Raw genomic sequence first — 17,637 nt, 5'->3', positions numbered from 1 at the left:
TGTGTTGCTATATCTTGTCTTTAGGTTGACAGCAATATATGGTACACAGTTGAGCAGCTTAGTTGAAGAAGCTTCTTCATGTCATTATTTCTTTTTTTCTCTATTATCAGATGCTGGCAGTCAGCAACACCCAAACCTCTCTGCATTGTCCTAGGTAAATCCCATGCACTGCATGAGCTGCCAAATAAAGGGATACTGGTATATACCTCTGATTTGTGCAAAAAACATCAACCAACAGTTCAAGATATAGCCAAAAACCCAACCAGCATCACTGTAGCTATAACAGTAATAACTGGATGTCTTAGTTTTATTTCCAAACAAGAGCCTAAATGAGAGAAAAAAAAACTTTTAAAGACTTCCTTAGACCTCTTTCACATGGACAGCAGAGGCACAGTGAGAACAGGCAGTTGAAGTGAGCTTTTACTGCCTCCCAAACATCCAACAGAAAGTTAACATTGCCAGTGGACATCTCTGTACATATTGCCATGGTCTCCTCATGGCGCATCAAATTTTATGCTGCATGTCACTTTTGGCAGGCAAGGTCAGCAACCACGCCTAATGCACCAGTTCTAAAAAGGGAATAGCTGCTTGTGTTAAAAAAATCCTTAGTCATTATATGATTTGTATGGTAAGTTATTAACATTACATGTAAATTAAACTTTCATAAATAGGTTAGTTAAGTAATACTATTGTACCTGATGACAGGAGTTTTCAGTCCTTGCATGTATGCTCAGTGCCAAGTAGCATGAAAAAACACAAGTTGCAAAACGCACATCACAATTCTCACTATAAACTGTGGACAGTAGAGAAATGCATTCCTGCACCTGTTTAACACATACAAAGAAGTATATGATATACATATTCACATCAGATTCTATCTTGTGCTGCTTTAAATAGTTATTTTTGGTCCAAAAGCTTTAAAATGAAATATATAAAGCTGGAGGTGATAGAGATTGTCTTGTTATTCTAAAGACAGCCATACATGGATTAAAAGTCAGCTGGTTCAGCAGGGACCAGCTGAATTTCAGTCAGTGTATGGGCTAGCTGTCTATCAATAGACTTGGGTACAACCAGCGGTCATTTTTTTTCTGAACAATCAGTGTCACTGGCTATAGCCGGCAATATTCTTGTATTCTTAGCTCATTTCCTCCAGGTAATGGTATCTAGGTGAGTCACGGTGGAGACAGCGAGTGGCTGATAATTTATTTGACAGCAGGGCAGCTTCTGAGAACTGAAAGAAAAGAACTGCTCATTAAGTAGCAGGAGTCCAGCCCTGACAACAGGGTTCCATTATTACTTTGGCTGAGTTTGCATACAATACCTAAACTGTTTCCATTTTTTGCCAACTATGGATTCCGCCCATCATTTTTATCAAATGAGTTACCTGAATCTTCAATTACAGCTGTTCAAGACACTTTGAACTTCTTCAAGCAGAATAACAAGATCCTTCAGGAAACAATAGCTAAGGCTCAAGAGGACAATAAGAGGATCTTTGATAGGAAGAGGAGAGAGCTGATTTGAAAACCTGGTGAGCAGGTGTGGCTGTCTACAGCTAATTTGAGAGTGGCATGTCCTATGAAGAAGCTTTTTCCAGTAAAAAGGTGAATTAACAATGTGTCATATGAACTGACATTACCAGACTCTTTAAAACTTAATCTTGTGTTTTATTTGTCACTACTGAAATCCATGGTCCCCAACCCCTTTCCAGAGCAGTAATCATTGATGGTGAAGAGGAATACAAGGAGGAGGCTGTAATAGTTGTGCATACTGGGCACACGAATAGCTGTGTGTGTAGCAGCCATTTTGTCATGTCACAAATCTCCCATACCATCTTGTCTTAAGAAGACATAGGCCAGTGACCTGTTCCTCCTCCGTCCTTCAGTTTATACAATACATAAACTATTAACTGATGCCAAGAACTTGTTATCAATCCATTGATCAGACACACAGACCTCTCCATTAGCCCAATCCCCCATTCCAGTCTGAAAACCTTGATTAAAACTGTCACCCTTGCAAGCTTGAGCAATCCAAAGACCTAACAGACCTTGGGTCATAAATACCTTACTAAAATACACATTTCTGATAGACAGCTTATCTGCCAAGATTCTACAATTTCAGCATATCTCATAATTAATGAAATCATGACAGCATAGCCAGGATTTATACATATTTACCTCCCTCAGTTACTGGGTAGCATTTTCAACCCAAACATTCTAAATAGCAGCAGAGTGGATTAGGCCTCCACACCCCGAAAATAAATATATATCCAACACCTGCCATATCTATATCCATTTTGAAGCTAATTTAATGCTGGACAAAAATCTGCATGGTAGCAGTCTGTAAACAGTGGGTATTCAGAAATATGAAAACTTATAAGAAACTGTATTTGGGATTTGGTCATAAATGTGGTGACCTTCCAGAACCCACCCCTTAAACCGAATGATTGGTCAGATGGTCTCTGTCAATACCCCTTTGATACCACAGAAAAAAGGAATGTCAGGACCTGTTGTCAAGCCCTTGTTTTACCATCAGCGATGAGCATCTGTGATGTTATGAAAGCTGATAACACTTTGCATATTGACTGAACTCTGCTAAAACCAAAGAATTTGCAAGTGTTCCTTATTTTCAACTCCTTTTTAAATCTCTGTTGCTTAATGGTTTCTTTTTTTCTTTCTAAAATCTTTTTTTCTGTAAATATTTTATTTGCACCATTTTGACCCTTTTCATTATTAAACTCTGTTTTGAAAAGTGTTAAAACTGTCCCTAAGGCTTTTAATGTAAACTAAAGAATCCCTGTCTCTTGAAGAGTGCTACTGAATTAGAAATATCTGAACATACAGTACCTGTCAGTGATGACAGTGCATGTTGCAGATGTTTATTTTTCTTGTTTGTTGTTCTGAGTTCTCCATCTCCATAAAAAGGGGGTGGTAGTGACTTAAAGAGTTCATTGCTAATTAACCTAACCCAGTGAAAATCGCTCTCAAGCTGCTGGCATCTACACTGTAGTCCCGTGATCTGGAAAATCTTTGTGCAGAGTGCAGCTGTGAGTGGCATTGTTATGTAAGTGACAGCACGTTGTGAGATTGGCTGGTCCTTTGTCACAAGTTGGTGAGAAGGGCAGGGGTCGGGCACTGCCTTCATCACAAAGGTCATTCTGAATTTCAGAAAGAGGAGGAACTAGCTTCAATACTTGATCAAATGGAAAGGGTATGGGCCTGAGTAGAACTCTTGGGAGAGTCACGCCAAGCAACTAAGTAAAGCTTTGTCGCAGTCCCCCTGAGAAGCGGAACTGTTGGACATTCAGAGGCTGCCTATAGAGAGGAAGCAATGTCAGGAAAAGTGCATACATGTGTGCGAGCATAGAACTACTGTGTCCCTTGCTCATACTCGGAGATTTGCGGCTGTGCATGCACATGTGCGTGCGCATGCACAACCGCGAACAGGTGGACTATTGCACTGGGTCCTTGTTGTTTGGTCTATAACATTTCCTGTGCAACCTGCAACCTGTTTCTGTGTCTGATCCTCAGCTGCTGACCTGATCTGCCTCTGACCTGGCCTGAACGCCGCCTGCACTGACCCCTTGCTTGTGTCTGGATTACACTTCTGCCTGCTCCTTAGGTTTATCTGCCTACAGTAACTGATCCTGGTGTGACTCCTGTCTACTCTTATGCCGGCATCCTTCTGCCTGACTCCTCTTACGGACTCTTTCCAAATTAACATGTGCTTGAATAACTGTCCAGTCTGCCTGCCGGTGATCACCAGTCTGCCTTCCTTGCTGCTTCCGGGGCTCACAGCCAGCTTGTCAGCATCCACCAGCAGAAGACTTATCAGGCACTTATGCCACTCTGTGCTCTGGCGCTCCCTGTTACCTTATCAGGGCACCTTAGCCAGAAGTGTAAGAGAAACTTACCACTGCACGTCCTACTCCATCACCAGGTACATGACAGCTGTAGCTGATAACTGCTTTGGAACTTTGCTGCTACTGTATTATCCTTCTGCAGTGTGGCTAGGGTTAAACTGAATACACATTAATGCAGATGTACAGCAGCCATCTTTAAAGAGACCACTTTTTAATGCTCATCGGTGGAGTGGAGTGTCTCCAGTACAGGGGGCAGACATCTTGGCTGGGTCTGGAGGATGGTGACTATCTGATACAACAATGCAAGGAAACAGTAAACTGGGCTGCTGGAGAAAGTGAGCTCTGTTGTGCCACCAGCCTGCAGAATGCAGGAAGGAAGCTACTGTGGAGACCATGTGCTTCTGCAACCATTTTCCTGTGCTAAGCAGCTGAGAGAGAGCAGAACAAGGTTGCAGTTACAGGGGAACAAGGTTGCAGGTAAAGGGGAACAGGAGCTCTGTTGTGCCACCAGCCTGCAGAATGCAGGCAGAAATCCACAGTTTGCTTTTTTCTACAGAATTTATTTGGGTTTTCTATACTCTTTTATCTTAGCTTGCTACTTTGATATAATTTTTATGTGTGTGTGTAACAAATACGCACACTCCCATTTGTAGTGCAGCTTTCCCAGAATTTAGATTTAACTTTTTATGATAATTGAATTTTGTTACTGCTTACATTAACATGAATTATTTTCTAATACTCCCCTGCCTTTGTGACACATGATTACTTCAAGTGTACACTGCTTTCCCTCTTTCTGTGCATGTACTTATCACCCCCCCCTCTCCCTTTTGGGGATTGGGGTTTAATAGTTCTCCTTGTGATGATCACGGCGTCAGACCCCAGCCCTTCTCACTAAACCCGTGACTGAAGGACTAGCCAATCTAAAACCGCGTTGTCACGTGCGTAACAATGCCACGCCCAGCTGCACCCTGCACAATGATTTTCCAGCTAATGGACCACAATCAATGTACCTGCAGCCTGAGCGCGATTGTTACTGGGTCAGGTTAATTACACAATTAACCCTTCACACTGCCACCACCTCCTTTTTGTACAGAGAAAGAGGAAACTCGGCAATATCAGCAATAACACTATGATGTTTGAATAATCGTTGGTATACCACTGTCACCGCAGGCAGCGATATACTGAAGTTTAAAAAACACACACAGTAGCGCTTTTCAGAGGCAGGGGTTCTGAGTTTGCATTAAAGAGCTTTAGAAACAGTTCAACACTTTCAGAAAGTAAGATTTATTACTAAAAGGTCAAAAGGGTGCAATAAAAATATTTACAGAAAAAGATGTAGCCAATATATATATAAATATACAGAAAGCAATAGCACAGCAAAGAGATAACAGAAAAGAATTTAGATAGATAAAGTACTTGCCAAAAGCCTTGGGTTAAGTAGCTTTCAAGTTTTCTGAGCAAAAGGGCGTTTTCTCCCAAAGCTGGTTCCGATGTAAAAAAAAGGGAGAATTCTTCAACTTTGCTCAACTCAGCTTAGCTTTTGTAGGAACTCCACAGGGTGTCTTCCTGACTCAGAGAACCAGTCGCCTCATTTGGGGAGGAGGTTGTGTAGGCAGGGAGCTCAGGCTTTGACCAAAGCCTTCGCAAATTATACTATGGCCAATAACTTTTCCTAGGTACATATAACATTCTATCTATGAGTAGATTATTACCCAGAATCATCTGCTGAACGGTTAGATATGAAATAACTGCTTGAATGATTAAGGAGATATAATTTTCTGCTCTACTGTGTATGTAAGAAAGGGGGTGTACCAGGCGACTTCTCTTACAGTGAGCCATCCGAATCTGTGCTCCATGTTTGTGTAATTATTTCCTATTTGAAGATATAAAATTATAAGGAAAAGTGAGTTTTTAAATGTAAGTTTGTTTTTACGACTCCCTGGAATGTCTTTTGAAGCTCAGCAAGGGCTCGGTTTATGGCGTTACGACCCCTTCTCCAGCAAGATTCTTGTAGACAGAGGGGCATCAGCTAGTTGTGAGATTTATAACCGTAACGCCCTCCCAATGAGTTTGCTGCCTGTGATCTGCATCAAACAGACCACATGTCACTCAACAAGGAGGGAGGGGGAATGAGGAAAGCTGATTTGGGAGAGAGAGAGATACAAACTGGAGGGGTTTGGAGCAAAATGGATGACCGCGTCCATCTCTGTGGGCATGATTGCTACACTCCTTATCTCTTTCTCAGACAAATGTATACCCATATGTATACTCATACTTATACATTTCTTTTTAGAGATAACTTTCCTATTTTGGAATTTATATTATCGACCCTCTTTTCTCTGAGCACAATGGATACGGGTACCTTTCTAAAGCCTCTGTATGTAAGCGAGTTAATTTTTTTCTGGACATGCCTCACCTGTCTATTTCGTTTTTGGATTGTAAGGGTTTGGTATACCAGACCAAAGCCTATGCCCAGTAACTTCCACTAAATACACCAACCTAACTTTTATTTTCCTGTTGCTTGTTACCGTCCCACCAGTGTTCTCCTTAAAGCAGTTCTTTAGCTTAGTTTTCAAAAATTAAATGTCTGCAGCTACAAAATCTGTAGCTGTAATGTTAAATAAACAGCCACTTACCCCAGGGAAACAGGGCCGTTGTTCTTCACTGGTCTTTGGGTCCCCGGTGCAGACATCTTAGCTGTGGGAAGCCAGCTATGGCTCCTTTTGGCTTCACAGTAGGCTTCCCACTGAGCATGCACAAGCCGTGCTGCCACTTGTGAATAATGGTCTCAGAGCCTTCAGGGACTTGTGATGCGTCCCAGAAGGTTGCTGGAGGAGGGAGGGAGGAAACTTTTAGTGGAATCTAGGTGATGCCAGCAGAAGTGGGAGTGGGTACCTCTAAAAACTGGGTACCTGCTCCCCCTCCACCCAAAAAAATCATGTGCCAGATGTGCCAGAGGAGGGGAGATGAGGAAGAAAAGCAGGACTTCCCCTTTCGGCTGTAGCCCATTTTCCCAGGTTAAAGCAATTGCCTCAGATTATACAGTAGATTATTGATGCAATAAAGATGAAAACCAACCTGTTCTTCCCTTGCAATCTCCTGTATGCACTGAAGAAAAAAACTTTGCTCTGTGTGCTTTTGGAAAGCTGCATTCAATAACTGAAGCGATTTCTCGAAACGAATGGCATTCTGTGTAGATGAGACAAATGTAATTTATTTTTAGCAACATTAAACCAAAACCTCAGCTATTTCATTTTTTATTCTTTTTTTAGTAGAGTGGGAGGGATTAGAAATTCTGTTAAATTCTGATGGCTGTCTACTGGAGAGATTTTTGTCTACTTTTTATCCCTAAGACAAGTATGAAGACATGCTGTAACGGAACCAGACCCCGTCTGCGCTAGGGTATTTCCGTTAGACTCCCGCTTCCTTATCCAAACACAAATCCATGGACCCCACCGCTGATCATACAGGAAATAGACAGCACCAGGCTCTTCTTAAGATAGGAAGTCAACTGCTTTATTTTAACACAAACACAAGATATATACACAGGGCGGGGAAATACAACCAGGAACAGGAAACACATCAGCAGGCCCTCCCATCAGGGGGAAGGGCTGCCGGAAACACCTCCCACCAAACCAAGACACAGAACAATGGGATGCAGCACATGGCAGTGAACAATGACCAACCCCCACACCAATACACAAACATTACATCCCATAATAGTTTGCTAGAACAATGGAATGCAGCCTCATGGCAGAGAACAGTGAAAAATGGACAACCCCCACCCCACCTATACATGTCTACACCATATCAGGACAGACCACCCTGTACCCCTAACAGGCACTGGGTGGGTTACACATAAGAGGAATTTGGGGAGATGATACAGGGGTCCCCCCACCCCCAAAAGTCACTCCCGTCACACATGCATTGCAACAAAAGTCTGGTGGAGGTTCTAACCTTTTCCCACTCTGTTGAAACCAAAAGAAGAAGTTTTGGTAGCAGCTGGGCTATAAAGTAAATGAAGGAATCAGAATTTCCATCATAGTTTCATATAGCTACACCGTTGGTAAGGTTCAATGAAGACACCAGTCCATGCAGCTCAACCTGAGTGTGTGTGTGTGTCTACTGTTTTCCATATCCCTGTACATTGTGTTCGCTAAGAAACACATCTAAAAGTTTTCTTTTTAATGGATCCTCACACTCTCCGCTAACACCACCAACTGTGGAAGGGAGTGCCGCATCTTTACCAGTCTAACAGTAAAGAACCCCTTACACAGTTTAAGATTGAACTGATTCTCATCCAACTTCAATGTGTGTGACGGCATTTCTTTTTTAGAGTGGTAGAATGATAGTTTTATCTCAGATAAATACCCTTTTTAATGCAAGCTAATAGTCTGCTGGCCTTGCTACAGCATGGCATTGCATGCTATTGCTCAGTCCATGATCTACCAGGGCTACCATATCCTTTTACATTCTCATTTCTCCCAGAGGTATCTCCCTATAGCAAATAACTTGAATGCATATTTTTTAGATACATTTTTCTACATTTATCCTAATCTGCCATTTAGCTGCCCACCCCTCTATTTTATTTAGATCTTTTCGCAAGGTTGCTATATGCTGTTGTGAAGTTATTGCCTGCTTAGTTTTGTATCATCAGCAGACACTGAAACCGAACTATTTATTCCAAACTCTATATCATTTATGAACAAGTTAAACAGAATTGACCACAGGAAAGAGCCATGGGGTACCCTGTTCACAAATACAGCCCATTCAGAAAATACACCATTAATTACTAGCCTCTGGACCCACTCCTGCAACTAGTTTTCCCTCCAGGTACATGCAATCTCATCAATGCCAAAATTCCTTAATTTGTGAATTAAGCATTTTATTGGGTACTGTATTAAATGCCGTAACGAAATACAGACACATCCACAGGCATTCCTATATCCAAATTACAGATTACCGTTTCATAGAAGTTTGGTCTAACAAGAACAATCTTTTATTAATCAATCAAAGTTGGTTACTACTAATGATTTTTTTCATCAGCAAATTCTTGAATATAGTATGTTATCGTTGCTTCCATATGTTTACACTGTATACTATGATGTTATACTGACTGTCCTGTACTTTACAGGTATATAGCATGACCCTTTTTGAATATTTGTACCATATTTGTTTTTGCCAATCAGCTGGTACCATTCCAGTCACTAAGCGGTCCATAAAAATGAGGAAGAGTGATCTGGCTATATCATGCCCAAGTTCTATGAGAACTCTCGGGCAAAAAAAAATCCAGTCCTGGTTATTTATTCACATTAAGTCTTTTTTGAACACTGGTTTCTGTCAGCCACAACAGCGCACTCAATATAATGCTATTACCATTCAGTGGCGGACTGACCATTTGGAAACTCGGGCACTGCCCGGGGTCAGTAGGGTGCCCCATGAGATGCCCCTGGTACCTTTTTCATAGGCTTTTTTGAGTTTGGGCAAGGACACAGGAGCCCCATGATCCCCTATTGCCTGGGGGCCCCATGGGTTGTCAGTCCGCCCCTGTTACCATTACTGCATTATACCCTTCCTTTTGAGTTGTATAAATTGAGGAGGAGAATGTATTTAATGCAATTGCCTTTTCCCTGTCACTTGTGTGATCAACTTCCCATGATAATCTTTTATGGGGCTAATATGTTCTGACCTAGTTTTTTTTCTATTAATACATTTGAAAAAAAATGGGGATTTTATTTACTCTCCACAGCAATGTGTCTCTTATAATATATTTCAGATGCCCTGATCGCACTTTTGCATTTCTTATTGCATTCTTTGTAGTTTTGGAATGCCAGTGATGACCCTTTGGTCTTATACTGTATTTATTAAAAGATTGTTTTTTCTCTTTAATATGTCTTTTTACAGTTTTCTATGTTGTATGAGTTTAACCACTTCAATACCGGGCACTTTTACCCCCTTCCTGCCCAGGCCATTTTTCAGGTTTCAGCGCTCTCACACTTTGAATGACAATTGCGCAGTTATACAACATTGTACCCAAACTAAATTTTTATCATTTTCTTCACACAACTAGAGCTTTCTTTTGGTGGTATTTAATCACCACTGGGGTTTTTTTATTTTTTGCTAAATTAACAAAAAAGACTGAAAATGTTGAAAAAAACCCCACGTTTTCTTTGTTTCTGTTATAAAAGTTTGCAAATAAATAATTGTTCTTCATAAATTTAGGCCAAGATGTATTCTGCTACATGCAGGGGCGGACTGACCATTTGGAAACTCGGGCACCGCCCGAGGGCCCGGGGTCAGTAGGGGGCCCCATGAGATGCCCCTGGTACCTTTTTTCATAGGCTTTTTTGAGTTTGGGCAAGGACACAGGGGCCCCATGATCCCCTATTGCGCAGGGGCCCAATGAGTTGTCAGTCCACCCCTGGCTACATGTCTTTGGTGAAAATAACCCAAATTAGGATGTATTTTTTAGTTTGTAGGAAAGTTATAGAGTTCACAAACTATGGTATAGATCTGAATATTGATCAATCCTGAAGTACTGACAGCCAATCTAATTTCTTGAGGTCCAAGAATGTCAGAACAGTACAGATATCCCCCAAATGACCCCTTTTTGCAAAGTAGAAAGTCCGACGTACTTCATAAGAGGCATGGCGAGTTTTTTGAAGTTGTATTTTTTTGTCATAATTTTTCGGAAAATGAAAAAATGAAAAAAATTATTTTCACAATTTGTTTTTTACATACTGTCACCAGTGCAGTACAGCATCATTATATAACTGGCATGGTGGTGATCAGGGACACTGACTGATGACAGTATGAAATAAAAAAATATATAATTTTATTAAAAAATGTTTTAATTTTTTTTATTATTTTAAATTTTTTTATTAAATGTTTTTTCTTTTTTTAAGATTTGTTTTTCATATTTCACTATGACCAAAGTAGTACAATGTTACCATAGTACCATAGTAACATTGTACTACTTTGGGGAAGTGATCAGTATTTTTTTTTTTTTACACAATTACTTTGCCATAAGCAAGCATTTACCTGAATGACATCGATTCATTCAGGGCTTTTTTTTTTTTGTGCTTAGCTGTGATTGGCCCAGCTTGTGCATGTGATCGCTGTGACCATTCACAGCTAGACAATGGATGGCATGAATTAAGTCATCCATTGTATACAACTGTCATGTGACCTGCTGTAATTGACCAATCACAGCAGGTCACATGGTACTGGCAAAGGGGCCGGTACTCAGATCTGTCATCGGCCGTGTCCAAGGTACACGGCCGGTGACAGATCACGCCGCTGCGTGGCTCTACAGGTGCGCAAACTGCGCATGCCCGGAAGGACACCATATGGCGTCCACCCGGAACGCTGAGGGATTTTGCTGGCCGCCAAGTGGCCATTGCCGGGCGGCAAGAGGTTAAAGAATTACAGCCAAAGATCGTTTGACTGTACTTCTCCTGTGGATCACAGGAGTGCAATGTAAATACTTCTGTTACATTGGTGGTCAAGGTAAATTTCCCCATTACTTTGGTGCTCAAGTTAAATGCTCCTATTAAATTGGTGATCAATGCATATGCACCCGTTACATTGGTGGTCAGAGTAAATTTCCTCATTGGTGGTCAGAGTAAATTCCCTCTTTACATTGGTGGTCAGTGTAAATATTCCAGTTACATTGGTGGTCAGTGTAAATTCCCCCTTACATTATGGGTTAGAGTAAATTCCTTTCTTGCATTGATGGTCAGGGTAAATGCACGTTACACTGGTGGTCAGATTTGATACCGCCCTTACATTGATGGTCATTGTAAATTCAACTTTACATTGGTGGTCATTGTAAATTCCCCTGCTACATTGATGACATGCCCCCATACTGACCGCCAATGTAACAGGGGGATTTGCAGATTTTACAGTTTGTGGAAAAAAAAAAAAGATTTGCCCACACTGACAGGTATTTTATTCTTCCCTATCACCAACACGGCAGGGCATTTTTTCTTCCAATAATGCTCTCTTATAGATACTCTGTTGCACACTATGTACACTATGTTGTACATTGCAAAGTTCTGCCCGCTACACTCTATACATATACTGTAGAATATTACAAAGACCTGACCTCTACACTCTTTGTTATGTTGTGTGTTACACAGTCCAGACTAAAGTGTTTATTTTCTCAACAGTTGCTCATTGCTGTGTAGTTTGCCACTTCACACAAAAAGTATTCACTTCAGTAATCCAGTCATGTAAAATACAAATTTATTGTGAAAAGATTCTCAGCTCATGTAGCAAACCCGCCCAAAAGTGTTAGCCCCATCTATATTTTGTTTTATTTTTTTATTAAAATGGTCCTGTAAGATTATATATGTCTCACAGAAATAGTACTGTAGTTAAGGAATATTTATAAGACTTTGGACTGTGTACAGTGTACACACTATAAGTAGACCCAGACTCTAACCACTTCTCATTCGCTCGCCCGCCCGCTACAGGCACAGCAACGTGCCGGTACGTCTCTGTGGTTGTACCAATACAGGGGGGCGTGCAGCACCCCCCCCCCCCGTATACGGGACCATGTGATTGCTATGCGATCACATGATCACAATGTTAGCAAAGCTGTTATGAATCAATCTGATTCATAACAGCTTTGCTTCTCTTCCTAGTGGGCTGTGACTGGCCCACAGCTCTCACATGGTACATGGGTCAATCACAGCACCATATACTATGTGATTCGCTATAGCCAATCACAGATCACTTCTTAACCCAGTCATGACACTTCAAAGCAAGCATTGCATTGCAGGAGCTATAATCTTTTGGCTCCTGCAATGCAAAATGTAAAAAAAAAAAAAAAAAATCCCCCCAGAGTAGGCTAATGTTACTATGGTAACATTGGACTACTCTGATTAAAGTATTTTTTTTTAAATGGTAAAAAAAAGAAAAAGAATGTTTAGAAAAAATTAAATATTGAAAAAAAAGTTTCTTATTTTTTTTTTAAACTACTTACTGCCCGGCTGCAATTTGCTCTGGGCCAAGCAATTTACCCTTATGTCACTTTCAGTCCAGGGAGAGAAGAGAGAACAACACACTGTGAGCAAAAACACTACATTTTACACACACACAAACACACACACACTAGATTAGCACATTTAAACCTTTGATTGCCCCTATTAACCATTCGATCACCCCATCACCCAGCCAGTACCATTAGTACAGTGTCAATATATAGAATTTTCCACTGATAACTGTATTACTGCCTCCAGCGACATCAGATAGAGCCAGGGTCTGTAAGCTCCCCTCCCAGCCAGGGTCAGATAGCATTAGATTTTCCGCACACTATCTCACGGAATAGGGTGCTGATCACCTCCTAGTGTTTGTACGGATCAATATATTGATCATGAACAGAACTATACTAGTGCTTCCTTAGTATAGTGTCTCCAAAGATGCAGTGTTAGCAGGATCAGCCTCGTTCGCTGCCAGCACTAGCATTTAGTCCCTCAGCTGTTTTTCACGGAAGATTTGTATCAATTGATTGTGGACCAAAACAATTTATACGCACAGCCATACATCAACGTCCACCCAAATTCAGTTCTTGCCAGACGATTCTCATGGAAATCTTTCGGAATAGAAAACTTTTTTGGGCCTAACCCTCCACATGGGCATTACAAAAAAAATGAATTGCGGCATATTTGTCCACAGACCCGATGGACCCCGTACGTACGTTGTCACTGAACTTTAAGTGGTTATGCCAGGATAATGCCTGCAGCTACAGGCATCATCCTGGAATCATTTTTTCCAGCTGGTGGTTGGCTTTCATGTAAAAACAATCCTATTGGCTAATTAACTGCTGGATCACTTTTACAAGCAGCAGGAAGGGACATATGAAAACGAAAATGTATCTTTTTTTCTTTTTCAAAACCCTGTGACAAAAAATTATATGTGAAATATCCACCATGCCTCTCATCAATTTCCTTGGGGCGTCTACTTTCCAAAAAGGGGTCATTTGGGGGGGGTTGTACTATTCTAGCATTTAAGGGTCCCCAAAACTGTGATAGGTAGTGAAGAAGTGACATAAGGAAATATGCCCTTTGAAAGTCTGAAGGTGGTCATAGGATTTTTGGGACCTTTATGTAGCTGGACTGCCAAACAGTCTCTCACATACTAGAGAGAAGTAGCAGAATGTGTTTTGGGGTGTTATTCCACATATATCCATGGCAAGTGTGAGCAATATACCATTTAAGTGACATCTTTGTGTAAAAAAATTTTTTTAAAAATTGTCATTTTCTAAAAATTTGTGGCAAAAAACAAAATCTTCCATGCACTCAACATGCCTTGCAGCAAATTCCTTGGGGTGTCTACTTTTCAAAAAGGGGCCATTTGGGGTTTTTTGTACTGCCCTGGCATATTAGCACCTCAAGAAATATCAGAAAGTAAAAGGTGCGTAAATTCCAATATGTAACATAATTTGTAAACGCTATAACTTTCATACAAACCAAATAATATACATATATTGTTTTTTTTTCACCAAACACATGTAGCAGAATACATTTTGGCCTAAATTTATGACTAACTTTGAGTTTACTGGATATTTTTTATAACCGAAAATATAAAATATTCAGGGGTTTTTTTTTCGTTTATATCACAAAAAATAAAAAACCCCACCAAATATCACCAAAAAAAATCTCTATTAGTGTGAAAAAAGGACATACTGTACAGTTTGTTTGGGTATAGCATTGCATGACCACACAGTTACCAGTTGAAATAGCACAGTGTTGAATAGCAAAAAATGGCCTGGTCAGGAAGGGGGGAAAACCTTCCAGAGCTGAAGTGGGCAACAACACCCATTTAAGATACAACCAATGTTTGGTGCAATATAGTCAAGGCCTGTATTACGGTGCATGAGCTTTACACTTTTTGTTTCTTTTTTTTTAGTTGACCCTTTTTTCCAAGGTCTGATATTGGATTAATGCAGCATAAAACACATTAACCATTTAATCATTGCAACTTTTTGTCACATTCCCTGTTTGAGTTTTCATTCATAAAGCAAGATAGATAACTTGTCATGGGTATTGTTAACTTTTACATGTTGTTTATACTGTTAAAAAATGTGTTTTAGTTTTTAAAAGGTGCTTCTGTCAAACTTAAGGTTGTCAGTACACAAAATGCTTTGTTAGTACATTTTGTATGTTTTGTTTGTTAAAAAAAAGTCTTGGAAGGTTGGCAACCTTCCTTGTGACTACTATCCACGAGGGGATTTTCCTCACACAAGAGTGTTTTCTTTTTACTTCCTGTTGTGCCTATACAATAGAAAGTGAACAGAGATATCCACAAAGGTACATAAATGGCAAATAAACTAACCTTTCCCTGTTCTTTCCCCCCAAAATGTTTTGGATTTAGATATACAGTACTTTAACCTCCCTGGCGGTATGATTATTTCAGATTTTTGGTGCTGAAAGCGGTACCATTATTTTGCATGGAAATTTGCCGTTTTATATTGTAGGCCTTTAATTTTTAGGAATAACTCACTGAAATCTGTCTGAACAAGAGTCTAGTAAACATCCCGGGTATGTTAAAATTTGAAACGCGAAATCATAAATTACAATTTAATAAATAATCATAAAAAATAATAATATAATAATACATTTAATTCAATAATATAATCAAACCAAAAACACTGAAATTTGAAATATAGCACCAAGTTTGCACATCACTGAGCAAAGTCGCAAAATCGTTTTCAGTGTCTGATGATGAATTTCCCCACGAATCATTATCACTCAATTCTGCAAGTGGTTCAGATTTACAATCGCTGTTCTCTAGCTGGTCTAAAACCACTTTTGACCTAAAGGGACGGTTTTTGGACGCCATGGATATTTCTCAGTTTCCAGGCAGAAAGAACAGTAAAAATGCAGGCAAGGCACAGGACAAAGCACTAGGGACAAAATGTATGTGAAATGGTTTGATACAGTAATGTTTTACTATGTGATTTTAGTGATTTTAGTGAATGTCACTTTTTGTCATTTTCAAATTTCCCGCAGCTCCGACCCCCATGCGTCCCGACGCTCGCAGGGGACGGAACACAGATGACAGATGCCGGCATCCGCCGGATTACATTGCCGGGGACACTGCAGGAGGGACATCGCGGGAGCGCAGGGCAAGGTAAGTGATCGAGGGATCATGGAGCAGCACCACATGGTAAGCCCGAGTGCAGCTCGGGGTTACCGCTTGTGGTGCTGAAACTTTACCCCGAGCTACACTCAGGAATACCACCAGGGAGGTTAAAAAAGCCTAGCTGTGTTAAACAGTAGCTGATTAAATGTGACGGGGATGTAGATATTGTTCGCCTCTTTCTAATCATAATAGTTTCTAATTCATTAAAAATTACTTTACTTACCTTTTGTATGAATTGCTTACTTATAATTGTTGATTTGATGTAGTATCCATAGACTCTGAGGTGATCAGATTCCTGTGCATCAGTGAGCACAACATCGATCTGATTCCCAAGAGCATGAAGCATTAACATATTTAGATACAGAATTTGATCTTTGTCCAGTCCTTCATCAGAAATCATGAAGAAGTATGGAGCCTGAATTTTGAGAAATGTTTTCCATTCTTCACATAGAAAGCTTGAAAATGTGTGTACAGCAATATTTGTATTTTTCTGAAGGTGCATTTTGAGTTGTGTCCGCCAGCATCTCAATAGAGGATATGGACGATATAAGTGCTTAAAATCCTGGGGATAAAATACAGCAGTGTGAGTCTGAGAGCAAAGTAAGTACAGCCGCCATTAAAATGTGTATATTGACTAATTTAGTCCCATGAGGAGAGGTCATGCATATGTAGCACCCTCTAGTGTGCTATTAGAATAGTGTAAGTAAATTTATTGTGTATGACTCATGATAACTGTGTGAGTCTGTAATTAAGGTCAGGTTCCTGCAGGTCAAGCTGAGTGATTTAACAGGTTGGGACTCTGTCGACTCCACCTGGTTCTGGAGGACCATTGTAACCTTCCAGAGGGCAGTAGGCAGAAAACTAAACTGCATGTTTGTGGGAGACTAACCAATCCCAGGTTTGGAGGCCCTGGTGGAGTGGTGGACCAACCCATAAATATGGGAGAGTCAGGTCAGTTGGAGAATAGGACGGAAGATGGAGTGGTGAAGAGACTGTCGGTGGCCTGGGAGGTCTGGGGGGGCTGGCCTCCAGGCTCGGCTCCGGTTGGCTCAGGAGGATGCATTCAGCAGTATAACATGAACAGGATCAAGGCCTGGGAGCAGTGGGAGCAAAGAGGACAAAGTGAGTACATCAGCACACCCTGGGGATTCACAAGGGGAGAGACTTCCCCATGTAGCAAGCTTCCAAAGAACAGTGTTGTGCTTAATCCTTTATCCTTGTCCTAGGAGATCTTCAGAGCAGCCAGGAGGGCTGGTAGTGTCTGCAGGCTGTGGAACTGGGAGCAGTTCTACAGGGGAGAGGAGACATCTGTGCATGTAGTTACAAGAATCTACGTTGATTTCAGAGGGGCTGCGAGTTCCTTGCATGCAAGAGGTTATTGCTACTGATCTGCAAAGACTGATGGTTTTCGAGGAAAAGAACAGTCCAGGATCTGTTTCTGTAAACAGGAATGAAGTTGTCCCAGTGCTTTGGTTCAATTAAGTAAGGCATCCCATAATCCCTATTACCCTATCCAAGTTTTAATCCCCTAATAAAATAACAAAACTCAAGCTCATGGACTGTTTACTGACTGTGGATGAAAGTGTGAAAAATGTATGTTGCCTGGCTGTGCAGAGCTTAGGTGTACC

General features: G+C 40.8%; 1 protein-coding gene across 1 annotated transcript in view; it reads right to left on the bottom strand.

The window, feature by feature from the left end:
* The window catches only part of LOC149440450 (putative ATP-dependent RNA helicase DDX60), a gene marked incomplete at its 3' end in the record, with an annotated part of 218,315 nt that overhangs the window by 182,299 nt on the left and 18,379 nt on the right, over positions 1–17,637 (bottom strand). The window contains 3 exon segments of the mRNA XM_089658599.1: positions 696–824; positions 6,938–7,048; positions 16,233–16,571. Of these exon segments, the coding sequence (XP_089514725.1) occupies positions 696–824; positions 6,938–7,048; positions 16,233–16,571 (579 nt within the window).

The sequence above is a fragment of the Staurois parvus genome, unplaced genomic scaffold (genome assembly GCF_062004578.1).
Source record: "Staurois parvus isolate SC_StPar_1 unplaced genomic scaffold, SC_StPar_1.0 ptg001083l, whole genome shotgun sequence".
Taxonomy (NCBI): domain Eukaryota; kingdom Metazoa; phylum Chordata; class Amphibia; order Anura; family Ranidae; genus Staurois; species Staurois parvus.
Note: the sequence above shows the minus strand (reverse complement) of the source record. Positions and strands in the feature narration are given on the sequence as shown.